Consider the following 17,196-nt stretch of genomic DNA (forward strand, 5'->3'; position numbering starts at 1 on the left):
GGGCATATGATCTGGTCCAGAGGGTTAGAACCTAGTCTGATTACTTTTCTCTAAAGAAGACATACAGATGGCCAAAAGGCACATGAAAAGACGCTCAACCTCGCTTGTTATTAAGAGAAATGCAAATAAAACTACAATGAAGTATCACCTCACACCGGTCAGAATAGCCATCATCAAAAAATCTACAAACAATAAATGCTGGAGAGGGTGTGGAGAAAAGGGAACCCTCCTACACTGTTGGTCAGAATGTAAATTGGTACAGCCACTATGGAGAACAGTATGGAGGTTCCTTAAAAAACTAAAAATAGAGCTACCTTATGATCCAGCAATCCCACTCCTGGGCAGGTATCTGGGGAAAACCATAATTCAAAAAGATACGTGCACCCCAACGTTCACAATAGCCAGGACATGAAAGCAACCTAAATGTCCATCAGCAGATGAATGGATAAAGAAGATGTACATATATACAATAGAACACTACTCAGCCATAAAAAAGAATGAAATAATGCCATTTGCATCAACATAGATGCAACTAGAGATTATCACACTAAGTGAAGTAAGTCAGAAAGACAAAGACAAATACCATATGATATCACTTATATGTGGAATCTAGAGTACGACACAAATGAACCTATCTACAAAGCAGAAACAGACTCACAGACATAGAAAACAGACTTGTGGTTGCCGTGGGGGAGGGGTAGAGTAGGAGTTTGGGGTTAGTAGATACAAACTATTACAAGCTGAATGGATGGACAAGGTCCTACTGTGTAGCACAGGGAACTATATTCAATGTCCTGGGATAAACCATAATGGAAAAGAATATAAAAAAGAATGTACATGTATCTATAACTGAGGCACTTTACTGTACAGCAGAAATTAACAACAGTGTAAATCAATTATACTTCAAAAAAAAAAACCTAGTCTGATTAAACAGAAGTGATGTTAAAGTGAAATCTGAAGATTAAAAGATGAAGAATAGTTCAGCAGAGGGAACCTGAAGGCAAGAAAAAACACACGTTCCTTAAGGCTGGGCCACAATGGGGAAAGAAGAACCATTCCTTAGAGGACTTTGTAAACTGTGACAGAGTCTGGGCTAAAGGCAATGAAAAGCCATGGAAAGGTTGTGAAGAGAGGAAGGACAGGAGAAAGATAATTTTGGCTGCAATTTAAGAAAAATTTCTACCATGTCCATTATTTTTAACTCTATGTCTTAAATGATTTTCATTGTTGCCTTATTCTAAATACTGTAAGGAGCTAAATTAACAGAAAATCTGTATTTGATTTGAGAGAAAACAATAAACTATATACATCATAGATAAATTACATAAAACATAAGCTATTCTTATAAAGCAATTTCTTGACTCCTGATTAACATCACAAATAGATAAGGCTTAACAATAGACTAATAGGTAATTGTATCTTCCTTTTATTTGAAACCAGTCAGTTCTAAATTATTCATGCTAACTGAAGAACAGATACATACGTAACCTAAAATGATCAATGATCCAGATAATTTCTATTTCACTTAGGAATGTGCTTTTCAATTTTCATTTGAACATAGGTGTCTCTGAAATTTAGGACTTTACTTAAAGCCATACCACAGAAATGGGCCAATCCATACAGGCTTAAATCTTGTGACCCATCCCATACTGGGAACTAACAGTATGTTCTAGGCTGATGTCAAGACTTAGTAGAGAGTGACTTATATCTTTTTAAAATACAGTTGTCATATTCTCTGACTTTTTTTGTACAGGAATGAGTAGTTTTATTATTTTTCTGGTAATAAAAACATTTCCACATGGAAAGCAAAGAGTAGAAGTATCCTCTTTCACATCTTCCTTGAGAAGGTCACGTTAAATAATTGAGTTTAGAGAGCTTCTCTGAGATACAAAGTATATTTTTTAAAAAATGCTAATAAAAAGAACCATATAGTAACAAGACATTAACAAAGCAGTGTAGTATAAGTACTATTATTTAGGTTTGCCATATGTATAATTTGAATAATGACTATTTTCTAAAATATATGAATGATGACCATTTTCTAAAATGAACAGCAATTTCAGCAGCCAGTGGAGAATAAAGCAGAGATGTTACAGAATTTTAAAAATTTCTGATAGAGGTCATTGCTTAAAGATTTATTTTTGTACTGTGTAAAAAAAATCAAGGAATGAAAAGTGCTTTTATAATCAAAACTAAAACCTAGCAAATATGCTGACAATATTTTTACTTGAAATACTTAACATTTAAAAATATTACATGAAAGTAAAGGCAGAAACTTATTCTGAAAATTAAAGGATCAGTCAAGACAAAATCCTTTTTACTTATTCAACAGTTTATATAGATAATAAAAAGTATCTGGATATCAGCAATTACTTCTAGCTATGCATTATTTTCAAATAAAAATTAGAAATTATAGAACGTATACTTCTTTATAGGAGGAAAAGGGCTAAAAGAGTTGTATCTTAACACAGAAACTCCTAAATACTTTCTCATATTGTCAGCTGAAGCTGAATAATTCATCAAATATTGACTTAATCATTTGAGAAAATGATGGGTGGGCCCTTTACCATTTGTACCTAATAACTTTACTTAGGACTCTATAATGTATGTTGAATCTGCAATATGAGATGCATGGATAATACCTCAGTTTTCAATTCTTAAAAATAAAAAAACCAAACCCCAAAACATTCTGATCTTGTTGTTTAAAAAATTGTTTTCATTTTAATGATCTGAGTTAGTAACAAACAAATATACAAAATTGTCTTTCACATTTCCATACATTGTATTATGGACCACTTAAAACTCTGGACTACAAATGCAGGTTTCTTTGTATCCTTAACTTCAATTATTGTCACTTATAAATAACAGTGATTTGCCAAAACATGCATTTGTGAACACAGGTGCCAAAAGTCGTAAGTGTAAGTTAATGTACAATCAATAGTGTACATTGTTCATTTGTGCAGTTATGTGTCAAGTGTAATTGACACAGAAGCAGTTATCCTGGGATATTTCACTCTTTGAAAAGTATTTCTGAGAAACAGATGGAACTACAGTTTAAAACAAAATTGTATTTTATAGATACAATTAAATTCACAACGTGCACATCTGAAGCAACTTCTGGGACCCAAAGCTGATTCAGTAACCCTGCTGCCATATTAGCTTTATGGGTATATCTCCAAAATCACAGGTTGGAAAATAGCTGCTTTAACAAAAATAAATATGTATACTAAAAGGAAAGTGAGACTTTGAAAACAGTAATGATGTGAGTCATCTATAATTTTCACTGTTTTAGAAATTAAAAGAAATTTAGAAAGTTAAAGGTAATCTGAATATTTTCTAGGCCATTTTAATTTTAGATTTTTCCATCTCATCAGTGTTTTCTATCTGATAGTATAATAGAAAAATGGGCAGTTTCTATTGTTTACTATAATTCATAAATCATTATAAACTCATGACTTCATTAGAAGATCAATTAAGTAGAAACTGGGTCATCATGAAATGGGAATAAGGAGGCCCCTTTTCTCTAACCACTAATCTGAACTAGAAGTAAATACCAATACAAAGTGATTTTTTTTAAGGAGTAAATCGTTTCTAGGTTTCTGTAGGTAGGAAAATCCAATCTTTCTTAAACAGGTTTTCCTGGGTTGTAGCAACATGTGCTTTATCTCTTGAACTCCATCTACAACCTAAGGTTATTCCTATATTATACATTTCAAACTCCCTGGCAAGGAATGTGAATGCTAACCAGCTAGGTATTTATTCAACTTCGTACAAAGAAAGGACTCATGTATGGATGTCATACTAATAGTCCCACGTCACTAAGGCCTGAGTTTGATGTCTTCGCCTATGCTATATGGATCAAATGACAGAAGATGGTGCAAAGCAACTGGCTCTCCTCCAGGCAGTATCACACACTTGGCCTCTGATTTGACTAATATGAATACAACTGCAAACAGTTGGAAGGGCAACTGCAGTTGAAAAGGAAATGGGTTATTTTCTACAGGAAACAAGGAAAGGTCTCTGTTTTCCATGGGTCTTATCATGAAGGAAATGTGGCTAGTGATTTCAAACGTGTACTTCAAGAGTTACCTAAGTGCAGGATGGCTTTTAAAAATGTTTAAACCATCAATGATTCAGGGAAGTAAGCTGGGGGAAATAACGTAAAGGTGTATACTTACAACACTACGTTAGGAGATGTAGTTATCTACTTCTGCACTTTGGAAATGAAAGAAACCAATTCTGTCCAGAGTCAATATCAGAAAGAAATATGGCTGCTTCCTACTCTTCTCCACTTAGCAAAATTAATTTTATGATGCTCTCACTGCTGATATTCTCTCATTTTAGTTAGGCAAAATGAATCTAATAGGTTGCTTTTGTTTTCAAAATAAGCTGCCTAAACAGGTTTTCAAAAGACTTTCAGAAATGGAACATTTAATCCTTGAGAGAAATTTCCATGATTATCTTGTCTAATGGCAGGTACAAGGATTGTTGGATTAAGGATTATTGCTTTCAATAAGATAACCATCAGAAATAAATATGTAAGCTTAACTGAAATACTCATTTTTCACCCAATGCTACAATGTTTATCCTCAAATCAAGTCACGTGTTACTTTTAATTCTTTGCCAGTTTACCAAGGTTTTAAGTGTAAGAAGTTGGCCTGTTAACTCAAAATCAAGACAATAGCAATATCCACATAAGCACGTCTTATTTGGGCATTGAGCAGTAACACTGCTTTCTTGATAGGACTTACTTAAGGCACTAAATGGTGGTAAAATAAACAAAAGTATGATGATTAACAACTTCTTTAGAATCGTAAAAAAGGAGATCATTTAGAAGGACACTAGTAAATCTTTTTCTCAAACAAATAAGGCATCCTGTTGGCAAACACAAATAAAACACAAGGTCATGTTGAACCTAATACATTCATGGTCTCAGCTAAACTACTTGAAGAAACACTAGCTATCAAACTAAAGAGAGCTACAATAGCATATATAAAGGTTGGAAAGGCACCAAAAGGAGGGCTCTACCACTTCCAGTTCTAAGAGTTGGGTAAGCTGTGTTTAACACTGCATGTAGTCTAATTATAAATTTTATTCTTCAAACTGTATAATGTGGTTAATTTTTACTTCGACAAATCAGTTAACCAAGTGCTAGTTTACTAAGAAACTTATTTTCATGAATTAGAAAATTCCTGCAGTGTCTAACACAACCCCATTTATAAAGCTAAACTAATTCTAGTACTGAATGCATATTCTGGATAACACTGAAGCAAATCTGTATAAACAAAAATGGTTACCTCAAGATAGAATTCACAATAGAAATTCAATATATAACTAAATAAGATTTACTGAAAAATAATGAAAAGTGTAGTACAGATACATCAAACATAATTATAACCACAACACTTTCCTTGTGAAAAATACAACTATTAGTGAAGTAAAACGTACAATTGAAAATTTTTCCAAAGGAAAAACAGTATAAAGGAAAATACTTTTCTTTGAGATAGGGAAAATAGTATGTCATTGTTTTTTCATCACCATATAATTTGACACAAAAAACAGTCATAGAATTGCACCAATTCCACATCCAGTTTCCTGAACATGTTAAGAGTAAAAGGAGTTCATAAACCAGAATGCAGTTTCTGAATTTTACATTTTAAACCGATGATGTTCTCATACAGAATGTCACATCACACCAGATATGTTTACATAATGTACAATACTTTCCATTTTGTGGTCAGACATGAATATTAACATACGTTTTCTGCCACCTCTCTTTCATTCTGGTGTTTAGTCGGAGTCAGGAAAAAATAATCATGTTACTTAAGTATTATCTCTCTAGCAATAAAGAAAAATTATATTTAGTGCATGCTTCATCATTTGTCAAAAAACATTTCTGAAAATAAAACTCAGTTACCCAATGGTTTACAAAGTAGAAAAATCATTCATTAGGATAAAAACGTGGTGGGATTTTAGGTCCATTTCCAAAGGACTGACTTCCTTGGCAGCACCACTGTCCTTTAGCAGAGACCAGGATGCAAGTTCATGATCAAAGCAGGCGTGCTTGCAGGAGACCACTGCTTGACATTCAATTATCTGAGGCCCCTAGACCCCCTTTGACCACCCGCCTCTGCCGTCTTATTAGTGCTAGAAAATAGATGGAATTTTTGTGAAAATGTTAGGAACATTTCTGCTGTACATGATTTAGAAGTTCTCCAAATTTTTCAAATAGGTCTTCCACCCATTTTACATTTTTCATACAAAGTTGGACAATTTCTTCCTGTCCTAAATCTTCATTTTTTTTCTGCACAGAAGAAATCTAAAATAAAAAGAAATACCAAATTGGTTTATACTTATCACTTTATAAGCTCTTCATGAGGGCTTACTGTTTCTATATCCTGAATGAAAAGAGGATTTATAAATTCACCTACAAGTACAGATTTTTTTAAAAAAATTCCATCCACGGAGAATGACTATTTCATATAAATTTGGGTGGTCTAATCCTATCATTTTTGACTACATGGGGGCAGGGAGGAAGGCTAGGAAAAGTGGTTCAAACTTTCTCAATTACTTCCATTTGTGTTAAAAGCCAAATGACAAATTTTGGGGTAAGTTCTGCGTTTCAGGGCATTGTAAAAATAGCCAACATACTTTACATGACCATCTTTACTTTCTCCTTTGCTAGACAGAGGTTAGATTTATGAACGTCTTTCCATACCAGACCATTATCAAACACATGATTGTACAGCCTTGAGCCAACTTAACCCTTTTGAATTAAAAAACTGATAATGCTTGTCAAAAAAGCTTACTGTCTACAACCATTTAACCTCTGAGATTAATCCTTACATCCTATCCACCAAGTGTTATTATGGTCATACATAATTTCTGAGCAACTTAAATTGATACTTAAAAGTTACAATTAAATTTTGACTATCATTTCTTCATGCCAAGGGACAAAACTCCCATTTTCTCTGCAATTAACTGGGATAAGGCCATTCTACAGATAAGGAGGACAGCAAGATATTCAAAGCAGTGACTAAAGTGAATTAATTAAAGCAGGATCATTATACATTATGAGAGAAGAAAATGCAATAAAGTGCCATTTATTATGGCAACGTAAAGCAAGTGCCATTTATTATGGCAACGTAAAGCAACGTAACAGCTTAAAAACATTACCACTTACAGCTCCTATGTGCTGGTGAGCTTCAGATTAATCTGAGCACAATGCTTAGAGTATAGACACATTTTTTAAAACAATTTTTAACAATGCTCTTTAAAACATTAAAAAATACTGTAGCTAACTAGTGCATATAACAAAAAAGAAGCAGACTCACAGAGAACAAACTAGTGGTTACCAGTGGGAGGTGGGAGGGGCAATATAGGGGCTGGGGAGTGAGAGGTACAAACTGCTGGGTGTAAGACAGGCTACAGGGATATATTGTACAACACAGGGAATATAATGAATATTTTGTAATAACTGTAACTGCAGTGTAATCTTTAAAAATTATATATATAAATGCTACAGCTACAGTCTTCTTAAAGTTCAGAAAAACATACATTTCTTTTTTAAGTAAACGAAAAAGTAATTACCTCATCTTTACATATGAGATAAACATGATATTTATAATGATGGAGTGAATGATACAAAGAATACAACTGTATTTTCTCTGGATCAACGGCAAACTCCTATAAAAAGAAAAGAGTTTATAGATACATTTATTTCATGGAGCATCTGAACTAAGAATACTTTTATGAAAATACTAGACCAAAAGTCTCAATGGAAATCTTAAAAATGACTTATATGGCTAGATATTAATATGTATTAATATGGACAAGAGACTTATTCAAAATAAGATTTTAAATTGTATTTTAAAATCTATTCTTTTTCCTGAATATAAATATACACTATTTCAAAAAAGTTAAACATTACAAAAAATTTAAACAGTAAACATAGAAGATGACTTACAAGGTAAAAGAATTCTATAATTCTTGCCTCAGAGGTAAACAAGGTTAACAGTATGTCACATATTCTTCCATGTGCATGCTTCCATATGTATAACATATATCAATAACACTAATTTTGTAATGGGAAGGGAATCATACTATATATATTGTTTTGCAATTTTATTTTATTTTATTTTTTTATTTTTTTATTTTTTTGCGGTATGCGGGCCTCTCACTGTTGTGGCCTCCCCCGTTGCGGAGCACAGGCTCCGGACGCGCAGGCTCCGGACGCGCAGGCTCAGCAGCCATGGCTCACGGGCCCAGCCGCTCCGCGGCATATGGGATCCTCCCAGACCGGGGCACGAACCCGTATCCCCTGCATCGGCAGGCGGACTCTCAACCACTTGCGCCACCAGGGAGGCCCTGCAATTTTATTTTTTATAACATTTTCTTTAACCAAAGTAAAACTTGAATATCTTTCTATTTATTAAGCACCACCCTCCCAACAGAAATTATATAAGGCAGGATTTTGGACCATTTTTCACTGTTGTATTCCTAGTACTCAAAACTATATTTGGTATACTACAGGTACCAAATTTTTTAATTGAAAGAATGAATGAATCTATCTCTTCTTTTTAAAAAGTACATAATATTACATTATCTGGGTGGCTCTTTATTTATTTAGTCTCACGCTGGTGATATGTAACTGGAATTGTTCTTACAACTAATTCTACAATGAGCAAAGGCATATGGTTTTATGCATTTGTGAATGATTCTACAAAACACATTTTTGATGGGGAACTGATATGTTGCTAAACTGCTTTCTGAAAAGGCAATAATTTAGACTATGTTTGAAAATAAATGAATTCCAATTTTAATAATTTTACAGATATGGAATACTGAATCTTATGGAATATGTGCACATCCACTTATCTGTATGCATTTGTACCCAGTGACACACAAAAATATTAAAAATATAATTATAAGCATGGGATGATTGTTAGTCTTATTTAGAAAATTTGTGAGCACTCACCATATACCAGATACGGTGAAAAACAAAGAGTAAGAACGAGTCCCTATTCTGTAGGCCAGAGCTGTTCATTCTTACCTGAAAACACTTCACATTTAACAACAGAGTAAAATATTTGCTTGTTTCAATGTTTGAAGTAGGATTTATATTGACAACTAGAAAATGTATAATTACATCAATCAATATATACTTACTTGTGCAGATTTAGTAGTTGTTTTAGAAGTTCTTAGAGTTTTTTTATTATAAGCTTTGCCATTCATTTTGATTTTAGAAATAGCAGATCCCCCACTTTTTGTTTTAGAGTCTCGAGTAATTATTGTTAGTTCAGGAAAACTTTCCAAGGCATTCTTTAAAATAAAATAAAGCAAAAATAACTGACATCAGAAGAAAAGTGATCTCAACTACTTCCAGCTATTCAAAACTTATTTTTAAAAATAGAAATATATTCATACATGTACATATACACAAAAAATATATGTGGGGGGGTACTGATGGGGTGCGGTAAATATATACAATCTATACATACATACACAAACATATGTGGGGTGTTAAACATGGCCACAAATTCTCTGTAGCTCCTCCCATCAAGATGTGGAACCTATTTCCCCATCCCCTGGATCTGGGCCAAACTTATGACCTGACTTAAGCAACAGGATGTGACACTATGGGGACTCCCGAATGAGTAAGACTAGTAATGCCTCTCTGGCTTCAAGGCAGGGGAAAGAAGGACATTTGTAAGCTTCAACTGTTTATAAACAGTTTCAACCTTCAAGGCCACTCTTTTCCAAACGCTATATAGGTTCCCAAGCACCTGGTATTGTGACCCCTCAAACAGTGCATTTGAAAACAACTTAATTTTTTAAATGAAAGTGTAGGAGTGAACTGTTTCATTAATAGAAATAATAGAATTTTTGGCATTTCCTACCATAGTGAGCTATTTGTTTCTAGCTTCATTCTAACTTTTAATACTGTGTGCACATTTTGGCTTTGAAACGCAAATTGCTATAAATGAAAACTATCTATCATAGACATCACTATTATCATTTATAGTTATATTAAATAACTATAATTTCAAAATTAGAAATTTTGTGTTTTTTTCTGTGAAAACAAGAATATGAAAATGAATTTTTCAGTTGTTCACCATAAACTATTGCATAAGATTTAAATATCTACTGAGGGCTTCCCTGGTGGCGCAGTGGTTGAGAGTCCGCCTGCCGATGCAGGGGACATGGGTTCGTGCCCCAGTCCAGGAAGATCCCACATGCCGCGGGGCAATTGGGCCCGTGAGCCATGGCTGCTGAGCCTGCGCGTCCAGAGCCTGTGCTCCGCAACGGGAGAGGCCGCAATGGTGAGAGGCCCGCGTAACGCAAAAAAAAAAAAAAAAAAAAAAAAACTTTTCTACTGAGTCTATTAAATTCCAAGTGGTGGCTTTATTTTTCTTTTTTTAAGATTTATTTATTATTTATTAATTTAATTTATTTATTTTTGGCTATGTCAGGTCTTAGTTGCGGCACGCGGGATCTCCACTGAGGTGTGCAGGCTTCTCTCTCTAGTTGTGGCATGCAGGCTCCAGGGCGTGGACTCTGCAGTTTGCGGCACACAGGCTCTCTAGTTGAGGCTCATGAGCTCAGCAGTTGTGGTGCATGGGCTCAGTTGCCCCGCAGCACGTGGGATCTTAGTTCCCTGACCAGGGATCGAACCCGGCTCCCCTGCATTCTAAGGTGGATTCTTTACCACTGGACCACCCGGGAAGTCCCGGTGGCTTTAATTAATTAATTAATTAATTAATTAATTAATTAATCGATCTATCTATTTATCTATCTATCTATCTATTTATTTATTTATTTTCTTTTTGCGGTACGCGGGCCTCTCACCGTTGCGGCCTCTCCCGTTGCGGAGCACAGGCTCCGGACGCGCAGGCTCAGCGGCCATGGCTCACGGGCCCAGCCGCTCCGCGGCATGTGGGATCTTCCTGGACCAGGGCATGAACCCGTGTCCCCTGCATCGGCAGGTGGACTCTCAACCACTGTGCCACCAGGGAAGCCCACATGTTATACTTTGAATAAGAAAAGGCGGGAAATGTTTGACTACTAAGTAGCTTCTATGATATATTTTCTGAGTTTAGATTAGTTTTTTGTTCTCTATTTCTGGTAACACCAAAAACCAATTTATAGTGCCAAGATACATTAACAGACATATATACCTCCTACGATTAGGTGAGGATCAATTTTTCCCTAGATACTGAGTAATGCAGGCAAGTAAAGGGAATTTTGATAACTGTGCTAAAGCCAATTTTAAGTATATATGAAATGTGAAATTTTTAAAGAGGTTTAAAAGAAAAACAAGATTGGAATACAGTAGTTTAAAGGAAGTATTTTTGAAAACATTTGGAAATTATTATATATAAGGAATACAAGATGAATATATAACCTGAAAAATGAACTTAAGCAGAGAAAAGCAAATGATTAACACTAAGAATATACTTAATAAAATAAAAAAACAAGCTCAGACAAGACTCATAATGAATAAAAATCAAATTTTTGTTGGGTGGAAAAATCTTATAAAACTGAGAATGACTTCCCAAAATTTTCTTTCCTATTATATCTAAGACTGTGATTGCCACTGAGTTTGCTAATAAACCACCTGACGGAAATACCTTGAATGACTGATCCAAATGAAGATTCAAAAGGAGTCTCTTTCGGTTATCATTCAGCATGCTATCTATTTTTTTCATATGAGGCAAAAGTAGCTCATCTAAAACAAGATAAAAATTTATTGTGACAGGATAAACTATCAACAAAAAAACTTGTTAGAAATACAGCTTTTCCTTAAAACAATAGATTGACATTAAATTCACTGATTATGTAAAGTATTGATTTAAAAATATTGCACATGAAGCTTTTTGAACAAAAGTTACCTTGAAAAAATAGGTTTACAATAGCTAAGTGAGAAAGGAGTAGCATAGTGTGATGACAGAATCTAAAGTCCTGGGTTTTAACCCCATCTATGCCACCAGAATTGATCAACCAGTGGGCAAAGTGCCTAATCTCTTCAGACCTCATTTACCATGTGAACAATAACAGTATTCCAAAACATAAATTTAACATTAAAATTTTTAATAAAATACTGAGTATGATATTCTTAATTCACTATAGTTTGGGGCAAAGAAAAATAGTCAAAATCCAGTTTCAAATACACAAGGGAAGAGTCAAAATAGTTATTTGAGAAAAGCGGAGAGTAAAAGTATGATGAAGGTTTCTTACCCAAAGATTATGATTTCTTTTTTACCCTTCTGAAACTTTAAGCTCTTTTAAGAGAAACACTTTCAGAGTATAAGTTAATTACTTTTAGTGCTGTATTAAATATTTTAGGTTACTAAACTATTTCTTAATTTATCAGCATAACAACATTTTACAATACTAATTAGCTTTAATGACCTTTCTGAAAATGTATATATAACCCTCAGAATCTGGTTACTAATTTCATAGCTAAATAAAATGACTCTTTATAATTGGAGAATAAACACAAGCACAGAGACCAGCAAAAGAACACTTTCCTCAAATTGAAGAAAAAGTCCTCAGTAAGGAATGCTTTCTAAGATCACCACAACACACCTGATAGCTTTCTTTTTATCTTTCTAGCAGTGATTAAATCTATTCAAATATTACAAAAATTTACATTTCACACAAATAAGTTTTAAACATTTGTGTATTATTTTTAAATATAACCATTAAATTTTTCATCCCTCATTTTAAATGGAGAAAAAATGTTTAAAAAATGATAAGCAATAGAAAAAAATCATTTAAAATACAACCACCCAGAAATGATCACTACTAAGAAACGCATATTTTATCATGCAAGGAGTTTTGATTGAGAGAGAAAACGTTTACTGGCAAAATGCTGACCTAGGGAATTAATTTGGGGTTTTGATTGTGGCTCTTCTACCACTAACTTGTTCTGTAACTTTAGGAAACACATTTAATATCTTCTCTAACATCTCTTCCAGCTCTACAATAGCTGATGTATGAATTACTGCCTCTGATTATATAGTCAAAAAAGCAAGACTAGAAATTAGAAGACCTTGGATTTAATCCTTTCTCTGCTACTTGCAAGTTGTGGGCTCTTAAGCAAGTCACTTAACCTTTTTGAGCATCATTGTCTTCACCCAAAAAATGGCTGTCTAAGTTGTTCTGGGATTCATATAGAATAATGTATGTCAAAGTATGTGGAAATAATAAAACAATATACATTATTAGGCATTGCTGTTGAAGTATATTGTTACTGATTATTCATTGTTACTATCTTTTTGATCTTACACTTGTTCAACTCATTTTGATAGAAGGATAATGGAAACTGACTCGTTAATCCTTTTATTCTCTCTTCTAGTTGTCCCTGGTGAATGCTATAGTAGCTGAAGGGTAAATGTTAGTGAGCAACATTAGATATATAAGTTACCAGTTTATTTCGTATGTCAATTTCATCCCTACTCTACCATAAGAAGAAGTTACTAAAGGAAGAGTAAAAAAGGAATAATATTAATAAATATAACCCATGGCGTTTTTGTTATTGTTTTACTACTAATTGATTAGAAAATAATTACTCTGTGATGTATCTTTTACTGGATACGAATATACAATTTTAATCTTTACACCATTATTATCTTTCCAATTATTAGAAAACAGAATATATTGACATCTGGACCTTCCACGCAACTCAGACAAGTTGGTGAAATGTTATGAGGATGATAAAGATTCTAGAATTGAAAGAAACTAGTGGGTAGTTACATAATATTCTCATGAGTAGAAATCAATAAAAATATATTCAATATAAAATTGTTCATATATTCAAACAATTCATGAAAAGCTATGACCCCATTTTATAGAATCAATATATCAACAGTTTGTTAACTGACAACATATACAAAAACCACATATTAAACATGTAACTAACAGAGAAGAATAAAAAAGATCCAGAAAGTACTACCAAGAAAGTACTACTTAGCAGACTGTACCGTTGCTCTTCTCTAAGGCTTGCATTGTGTCAGGATCCAAAGCAATGCTAACAAGCAATTCCATGTAACTCTTAAAGGTTTCCTTCATTGCTCTTGTGTTCAAAAAACGAGTAACAAAGGGAGCTGGAGGATTAAATTCTGGGAGGGAGAAAAGATGAAATATTAAATACTCCTTCCTGACAACTTTAAAAACACTCTGCTCTATAGCAAGTGTCTATAAGCAGATAAAAGGTTGTAGATAAAATTTCTTCAAATTCAAGGTTCTCCCACTCTGCCTTTAAACACACCCTGGGTGAGAGATTCTCAAAGGTGGTTTTGCACATCACAATCACTGGAGAGCTTTTATAACAAAACAAAAAAACCAGATTGCTGGCCTTTTAAAACAGAATCTGGGGTGGTAATGGTGGTAATGGTGATGAAGCTTAAGTGTTATACTTTTTAAAAAGTTCCCAGGTGCCTCTGAAGCCCAACACCAGCCCAGCATTTGGAAACATCTGCCCCATAGGAACCTGTTTCTCCTCCCCTGGCCCTACCAGACATCTGCTGCCAGGTCGTGCTACTTCAAAACTGATGGTTTCTCTACAGTATTTAATTAGTAAAGAAACCATAAAACACCTAATGTATGAGTTAATATATACATCTCTCTTCTTTTTACTTCTACACTTAAATTACTGTAAAATTCTGGTCTAGAGTCAACACGTACTAAGAAAAAATTTTAATGTAAACATAGCCTGTGCATAAAGAAAATTTCACTCAAATTCAATGGCAAGAACTGCAAGATTAGAGGTGTGTCTGAATTTCGACTCTTTTCGTTCAAGTACAGAACTATTATCACGGCCTTTAACAGGGGTTCTTAGACTTTGTTCCACGGACCCCTCGGCGTCTCCCCCCATAACCATTTCAGGGGTCTCTGATGTCAAACTGTTTTCCTAATAATATTAAGATGTTATATACCTTTTTCACTCTGTTGACATTTGTAAAAGGAATGTTGGGTAAAACTGCTGGGGCCTTACCTAGCCTGAATTGAGGGAGTGACACCAAACTGTACTAGTAGCCATATATTTTGCCATGACTGTCATCTAACTGCCATGAATTTGAAGGAAAAAAAAAAAAAACAATTTCCCTTAAGAATAATCCTTGATGAAGCAGTAATAATTATTAATTGTATTAAATCTCTACTCTTGAGTAAATGTCTTAAAATTCTGTGGGATGAAATGAGAGGTACATATAAAGCATTTCTGCTATGAAGTATGACAGTTTTCTCCAGGAAAAGCATCCATGTAATTGTTTGAATTACAAGATGAACCAGCCACCTTTTCCCCCATTGGGATACCAATTTTATTTGAAAAAAATGACTGACAGATACACTATGCCTATTCAGACTTGGGTATTTGGCAGACATTTTCTTAACGAAGTGAACCTGTCACTGCAAGGAAAACAACTGACATTTGTTGCCAATGATAAAATTTGAGGTTTCAAGTGAAAATTAGAATTCCGGAAAACTTGTTTCCACTACTGTGAACCTGACAACGTTCCAATGCTTAAAGATTTCATTGATGAGATCAGTGTTGATATTAAAAATGTCATTTCTTTGATACTGCAAAAATGTATGATGTAAATGTAAGAACTAAAACCATAAGACTCTTAGAAGAAAATACAAGGATAAATCTTCATGATCTTGGATTTGCAATGGATTCTAAATATGACACCAAAAACATGAGCAATGAAAAAAAATAGATAAATTTGGCTTCATGAGAATTTCAGACTTTTGTGCATCAAAGGACACTATCAAAAAAATGAAATACTGTGCTCACTTCAGCAGCACATATACTAAAAAAAAAAAAAAAAACGGCTTCCCTGGTGGCGTAGTGGTTGAGAGTCCGCCTGCCGATGCAGGGGACACGGGTTCGTGCCCCGGTCCGGGAAGATCCCACGTGTCGCGGAGCGGCTGGGCCCATAAGCCATGGCCGCTGAGCCTGCGTGTCCGGAGCCTGTGCTCCGCAACGGGAGAGGCCACAACAGTGAGAGGCCCGCGTACCGCAAAAAACAAAAAACACAAAAAACTGAAGTATCTACAGAATGGGAGAAAATGTTTTCAAATCATATGTCTAATAAGGGTTTAACATCTATAATATATAAAGAACTCCTACAACTCAAGAACAAAAGGAGACATGAACTGGGCAAAGGATCTGAATAGACATTTCTCCAAAGAAGATAAGCAAATAGCTAGTAAGCAACTGAAAAGATGTTCAACATCATTAGTCATTAGGGAAATACAAATCAAAACCACAATGAGATTACCACTTCACACCTACTAGAATAGCTATAATCAAAAAACAAAATATAACAAGTATTGGTGAGGATGTGAAGAAATTGGAACCCTATGCATTGCTAGTGGGAATGTAAAATGGTGCAACCACTGGAAAAAGTTTGGCAGTTCCTCAAAAAGCTAAACATATAATTATATGATTCAGCAATTCCACTCTTAGGTATATAAATAATTGAAAACAAGAACATAAACAGATATTTATATGCCAATGTTCACTGCAGCATTATTTACAACAGCCAAAATGTGGAAGCAACCCAAGTGTCCATCAATAGATAAAAAGATAAACAAGAACATACAATGGATAAACTTACAGTGGAATTGTATTCAGTCATAAAAACTAGTAAGTTCTAATATATGCTATGTAACATGGATGAACCTTAAAAGCATTATGCTAAGTGAAATAAGCCACGCTTATATGAGATATGTAGAGTAGGCAAATTCATGGACACAAAATAGATTAGAGATTCCCAGCAGCTGGGGGAAAGGGAGAATGAGGAGTTATTGCCTAATGGTTACAAAGTTTCTGTTTGGGGTGATCAGGAAGTTTTGGAAATAGCTGTGACAGTTGAGCAACAGTGTGAATATAATTAATGCTGCTGAATCGTACACTTAAAAATGGCAAGTTTTATGTTATATATATTTTACCACATTTTAAAATGTGGAAAAACAATGAAATAGACTATGTACATCAATGAGCTAACAGATATTTTCACATTACCAAAAAATGTTATAAAATCATTCATGGATGAAAGATACCTCAAAGGGTAAAACAAACCAATAGATTTTAATGTAACAAGCATGAAAAGTTGAAGAAGCTACCACTTGTCAAGTTTATCAAATAAAATCCTTTGAGTATCAAAGAAAAATATTCATCATTATCTG

At 34.2% G+C, this 17,196-nt stretch overlaps 1 protein-coding gene across 4 annotated transcripts in view; it reads right to left on the bottom strand.

Annotated features, from left to right (window-relative positions):
* Positions 1 to 2,464: 2,464 nt before the first annotated feature.
* The window catches only part of QSER1 (glutamine and serine rich 1), a 79,434-nt gene continuing 64,702 nt past the window's right edge, over positions 2,465 to 17,196 (bottom strand). For 2 of the 4 annotated variants that reach the window (XM_060103240.1, XM_060103239.1), the window contains 5 exons: positions 13,986 to 14,123; positions 11,631 to 11,728; positions 9,169 to 9,321; positions 7,591 to 7,686; positions 2,465 to 6,319 (listed from right to left, as the gene is read on the bottom strand). In XM_060103240.1, coding sequence (XP_059959223.1) covers positions 6,179 to 6,319; positions 7,591 to 7,686; positions 9,169 to 9,321; positions 11,631 to 11,728; positions 13,986 to 14,123 — 626 coding nt within the window. In that variant the 3' untranslated portion in view covers positions 2,465 to 6,178. The remainder of the gene's footprint in view (positions 6,320 to 7,590; positions 7,687 to 9,168; positions 9,322 to 11,630; positions 11,729 to 13,985; positions 14,124 to 17,196) is intronic. The other 2 variants (XM_060103241.1, XM_060103243.1) reach the window with 1 other exon arrangement.

This window comes from Mesoplodon densirostris, chromosome 7 (assembly GCF_025265405.1).
Source record: "Mesoplodon densirostris isolate mMesDen1 chromosome 7, mMesDen1 primary haplotype, whole genome shotgun sequence".
NCBI lineage: Eukaryota > Metazoa > Chordata > Mammalia > Artiodactyla > Ziphiidae > Mesoplodon > Mesoplodon densirostris.